At 40.3% G+C, this 5573-nt stretch overlaps 1 protein-coding gene across 1 annotated transcript; it reads right to left on the minus strand.

The window, feature by feature from the left end:
* Positions 1 to 3652: 3652 nt before the first annotated feature.
* Positions 3653 to 4588, minus strand: LOC119419347 (olfactory receptor 6N2-like). The gene has a single exon (XM_037686654.1). It carries the CDS (start codon positions 4571 to 4573, stop codon positions 3653 to 3655), a length of 921 nt encoding a protein of 306 aa, XP_037542582.1. The 5' UTR covers positions 4574 to 4588.
* Between the last annotated feature and the right edge of the window lie 985 nt (positions 4589 to 5573).

The following is a 5573-nucleotide window of genomic DNA, read 5'->3' on the forward strand; positions in this document are numbered from 1 at the left end:
CCCCCCCCCCCCCCCCCCATTAGGGCATCCACCATAGTTCCTGCCTCCTGGTCTGGCAGGGCAAAAACTTCTGGCCATTTAGTAAAATAATCCACTGCTGTGAGAATGACACGGTTCCCACACTCTGTATGTGGAAAGGGTTTCATGATGTCCACCCCCAACCGTAGCATGGGCTCACCTGCTGGAAACTGCTGTAACTGAGCCCTGTATCGCCCCTGTGGTCGCTTACGAGCAGTGCACAGGTCACAACACCTGCAGTAGTCCTTCACATCTCTCCTAGGCCGACCCCAGTAGAAGGTTTGGCGAAGGCGCCGGAGAGTCTTTGTCACCCCAAAGTGACCTGAGCCCACAAGCCCATGCACACCCAGAGAACAGTTTCCCTTAGAGCTTTGGGAACCACAATCTGCCAAGTTTTCATTTCAGTGGCTGGTTCTGTTCAAGCTTGTTGTAGGACACCATCTAACAACCGTAGTGCCCCAAATTTGTCCCACAGTCCCTTAGTCTCTGGAGACTGTGTGGCTACCTCCTCCCATGGTGGCCGTTGCTGTGCCTCCACCCACAACATAACTACCCATAAGTCAGGGTCTAGCCTCTGCTCTGTCGACCAATCTGCAACTGTCATCACTTTCAGCTCCCTGCACTCAGGACTGGTTTCCTCACCCCCTTCTATGTTCTCGTGGGCCGCCCTACTTAGTGCCTTTTCCCGGCATTCCCGCCGATCACTGTAGTGGCAGCCATCCTCACTGCGTGGTCGTTGGGACAGAGCATCTGCATTACCATGTCGATCCCCCGCCCTATGGATGACCGTAAACTCATAGCTCTGTAGCTCCTCCAGCCACCAAGCCAGTTGTCCCTCCGGTTCTTTAAAGGTCATCAACCACTGCATTGATACATGATTGCTGCGTATGGTGAAGGAACGCCCACACAGGTAATATTTAAAGTGGTGGATAGCCAAAACAACAGTCAACAGCTTTCTGTGGGTGACACAGTACCTTCGCTCTGCCTTACTCAAAGTTTTACTGTAGTAGGCTACCACTCTTTCTCCCGCAGGTCTCACCTGTGATGGGACCGCCCCCAGACCCACTCCGCTTGCATCAGTGTCCAGGAGGAAGGGTAACTGGGGATCAGGTGGTACCAAGATGGGTCCACTTGTGAGGGGCTGCTTCAGGCTAGCAAAAGCCCCTTCACAGTCCTGTGACCAGATAAATGCCTGTCCCTTCTGTAACAGCCAGAACAAGGGAGATGCAAGACATGAAAACCCCACATAAACCTCCTATAATAGGACACCAGCCCCAGGAAACCTTTCAGCTGTCTCTGATCCGAAGGTGTGGGCCACTCATTAATATCTCGCACCTTCTCTTCAGCAGTTCCGATCCCGTCGCTACCTATGCGGTGGCCTAGAAAAGTCAGCTCTCTAGCCAGGAACCTGCACTTATCAGGATGCAACTTGAGCCCTGCCCCCCTAATGCTCTCCAGCATTTTGCGCAGTGCTCTCACTGAAGAATCAAAAGAGTCCCAATGAGCCAGAATGTCATCCAAGAACACCAGACATTCTGTGTGTGGAACCCCTGATAACACCTGTTCCATCAGACGTTCAAACATAGCAGGTGCATTGCACAGGCCGAAAAAAAGCTGCTTTGTTCAATTAGCTTTGTAGTGATTTAGTATAGAGCTGTGTGAATGGGTCAATGAGGCACAGATTGTTGTAAAGAGCTTTGAGTGTCTTGATTAGACAGAAAGGCGCTGTATAAGTACAATCCATTTACCATGTAAATTTTCCCTTCTTTTATCATTTCTACCCTATCACATTTCAAATTTATTTTAGCAATTTCAGTTTGCTGTGACATATTTTTCCAAAGTTAAAGCCTCAAAGCCTGAATGTTACTGCAGTTCTTATAATACCAGCTCCTTGTTGTTTTCCAGTGGCATTTGTGTTGGAGGATTTTGGTCAAAGGTTATGTAGTTATGAATATATTATTACTAGCTTTCTTTTCCTTAAAACAAACAACCAACTTGTCTCTCAAAACACTCTCTTATCCTGAAGAGATGCCATGGATTGTATCTATGAAGGCCAGGAGTGCCATGTGAGACTACAGCTGGCTTTGAGGACACCCACTGAAACCTTGTCAAGCTGATGATGATATCAAACGTGAATAGACAATACAGCATTTGCAGATCATTGTGACGGGGCTTCAGGTGTCTACATTTAATGCATAGTGATGTGAACTGTTCCAATATCTGCCCTTGCAAGTAAAATTGTGCCAGAGATAAATCTCCACCTGCCGTGTGTGAGTGTGATTCATTTGAGTAAATGTCATTAAGAGCATGTTCCTCTAACAATTTGTACCCTTAATACGGAATTTCATGTTGTTGTTTAAAAATTCAAAAACCCATCAGAATGTGAACTCTGAGATTCCAGATTTTCTAAATTAAAGGAAGGAAGATCAGTTACAGTCAAAACCCCCTTTTTTTTTATAAATATTTGCTCCTAAAATTGCCTTTACATTTTCTTATAACCATTTCTCACCAACACATCATTTATAAAGATAAGCATTCTTTAAAAACTGCTCTCTGGTGCTCTGCTCCAAAATCTCTTCACATGGAGATGAAGTAAAGTGCACTACAGACATGCACCAAAGTTCATGCTCAATAATCCAGATCAAATTCCAACAATGTTCAGTCAGATTATCTGGACGGTTGTTCTTTTTTGCTGAGATATTTCATCCTTCATCCTAAGGACTTCTTCATTTCTTTGGATGAAGGACGAAACGTCTCAGAAAAAAACCAAAAAGAAACCGCCCAGATGATCTGACTGAACATTGTTGCACTCCAGACATGATTCTTAAACTGAACTGTGAAGGAATGTGTGGATGAACAAGTGAAGGAGCTGATGTGTTGACCATAAACCAAAAACTACTTGTTTTTTGTCGCCCTCCCTGCTCATCTGAAAACTTTAGTTGGGAAACCCTCCTTAAGCTGAATAAAACTATCTGTGTTCAGGGATTCACTGTTAAAGTTGGCGGCCCTAACTGTATTTAATGTAATCTTTTCTCATTGTTTCCATAGAAACCAATGTTCTTCATTGATCTTTTTTATTTCATTTGTTACATCTGTTAGGACTGAGCCTAAATGTTGTGAAAAAATAGGATAATTGATCTGATAAAATCTTGCAGAGAAAGAAAGACTAGAATATGTTTTCTAACATTAGAAAATTAGGATAACAAATTAAAATATTTCCATCTACAAGAAATTTTAGGAATATCAATTGTGCTCAACTTTCTGTGCAATACGTAACAGATAGAACAATTGATAATACTTACAAAATGGGAAAAAATGTTTATGTACTTGTACTTCCCTCTTGCAGTTCATACAGAAAATGCTGCAATCTGCAAATTATTTAATGTTCCACTTTAGGTAAATAACAGTCATCACATCAGATACACACAGGAATAACTGATTCAAATCAGCTAGTGATATAATAGGTCTGTGCAGGATTTATTTTAGGACTTCTCCAGCTTTTCTGATCACACTGTGATTTTATTAAACTGCTGAATGTGTAGTGCTGGAACTGAGCTGATCATTGTTGATTGTGCGTAGTCACAATCAAAGCAGCAAATGAAAATTTTGTTTCTGCAAAAATGATGAGCTGCAGTTAGACTTTGATTAAACAAAAGTTCTTCAAATATTTAGAAATTTCTTTCATTTTTAAACCATATATAAATGGGTTAAACAAAGGGTGATACAGAAATATTTGTAATGTCATTATATAGCGAACAGTTTTAGGCAAACTAGACTCCACTCGAGCTATAATTATGTCATAAGAAGCTAAGTAGGAGAAGCTGATTAAAACCAACAGGTGAGGTATGCATGTCTCTGCAGCCTTTCTCCTAAATGTTTGACTTTTTTGATAAGATACTGTAAATATTTTTGCATATGTAAAAATTGTAAAAAGCAATGGAAGCACTAAAAGATCTACTAAAGAAACAACTCCAAATACAAGAAGTGATGTTGACTTGACACAATAAAGTGAAAATATGGAATTGTTACAAAAGATTCCTTTCATGGATGAGTGACATATTTGAGACTGAGCACTCAGTATTACTTGTACAGCAGCATGACAAACAGGAAGAACCCAGGCCAAAGCCAGAAGCCATTTCACCGTGGTTGTAGTCATGATTGTTTGGTAGCTCAGAGGTTTACATATAGACACATATCTATCAAAAGACATGGCTGCCAACAGGATGAACTCTGAACTGCCTAAAGTATAAAACATGAAGAACTGGAGGAGGCAGGCTGAATATGATATGATCTGGTTGTCAGATAAAAAGTCAATCAAGAGCTTTGGGTAAACGGTGGTGCTGTAAAGAACACAGTTACATAACAAAGCTGCAATGAAGATATACATAGGATCATGGAGGCTTTTGTTTGACCAGATCAGATACACAATAATAGAATTACTACCGATTATTAAAACATATACTGTAAACAAAATGGCAAAATACAAATATCTGTATTTGTTCATTTCTACATACCCCAACAGAGTTATATAAGAAATATTTACCTGATTATCCATAAACAGTTTTTAAACAACAATAATTTTTCCTTAAATAATCAGTTAAAAAAATACATAAACATATTTTAATATCTGAATCCAAAGACAGGACACCTGTTATTAACTAGGTTGTAACTGAATCACTGAAACTGTGAAGTTCTTTTAATAGATTTGGTTTCCCTCTACAGATTTGATCTCTGGAGGCCTGACATAATGTTTTACTGTTTTTCGTCATGAAACCGTAGTGGTTCACAACCATAGCTTTCTATATAATGCAAGTTAAACAACATGGACAAGTAAAGTTAAGATTAATCACTAAATAATATCAGAAATTTGCTATTACAGTGTTTTGTATTGTCTTAATTCCAATACAATGACACTATATTGAGGAAGCACAAAATTGGTATAAGATGTCTTCTTCAAGCGTGATTCTGATAATTCAGTTGGAATGAACTAAAAAGAAAAATGTTCATAATGCTGCTCAATAATCTATATTGGTTTCTGATTTTGGTGGTAATGGCTAATGGTGGCCTTGGCCACCTTGTATTAATGTGTGGCTGCCCCAGTCATTTGAAGAAACTATAATTTTAAGCAACTTTACGGTTCATTTATTGTGGATTCGATCTATCGCGGTTTTTCAAAATAAGATAGGAAAGGACACACAATTGGCTGATTGATGGATGAGCCACTCAATCGGCATGGAATTTTTATTTAAAATAAATTATTTTAAATTATTTAGCTCCTGATGCACATTTGTGCAGCCCAGAGCTACAGAAAAAGCTTCCTCCTGCAGCTTTGTGCAGCCCACACTGCAGGATGAACTTCCTGCAGCAGCTGATCAGCTGCTCAGCGTGAAGAGTGGAGAAGTGGCCGTGGCCAATAGCGCTTGCAGGTGGCAAAGAGCAGAGGAAGCAGGGAGCTGAAATCATGACATTCTCTGCTCTTTTAGAACTTTAGAGTTTAGAAACATTGTTTAGAAAATTGCAAGAGTGTGGAAAGGTTTAAAATGCCTTATGTATAT

Source organism: Nematolebias whitei, chromosome 13 (genome assembly GCF_014905685.2).
Source record: "Nematolebias whitei isolate Nwh7 chromosome 13, NemWhi1, whole genome shotgun sequence".
In the NCBI taxonomy this organism is placed as follows: Eukaryota; Metazoa; Chordata; class Actinopteri; order Cyprinodontiformes; family Rivulidae; genus Nematolebias; species Nematolebias whitei.

Coding starts and splice junctions, on each gene's coding strand:
- LOC119419347 (XM_037686654.1), bottom strand. CDS start 4,573: ATGGATAATCAGGTAAATATTTCTTATATAACTCTGTTGGGGTATGTA.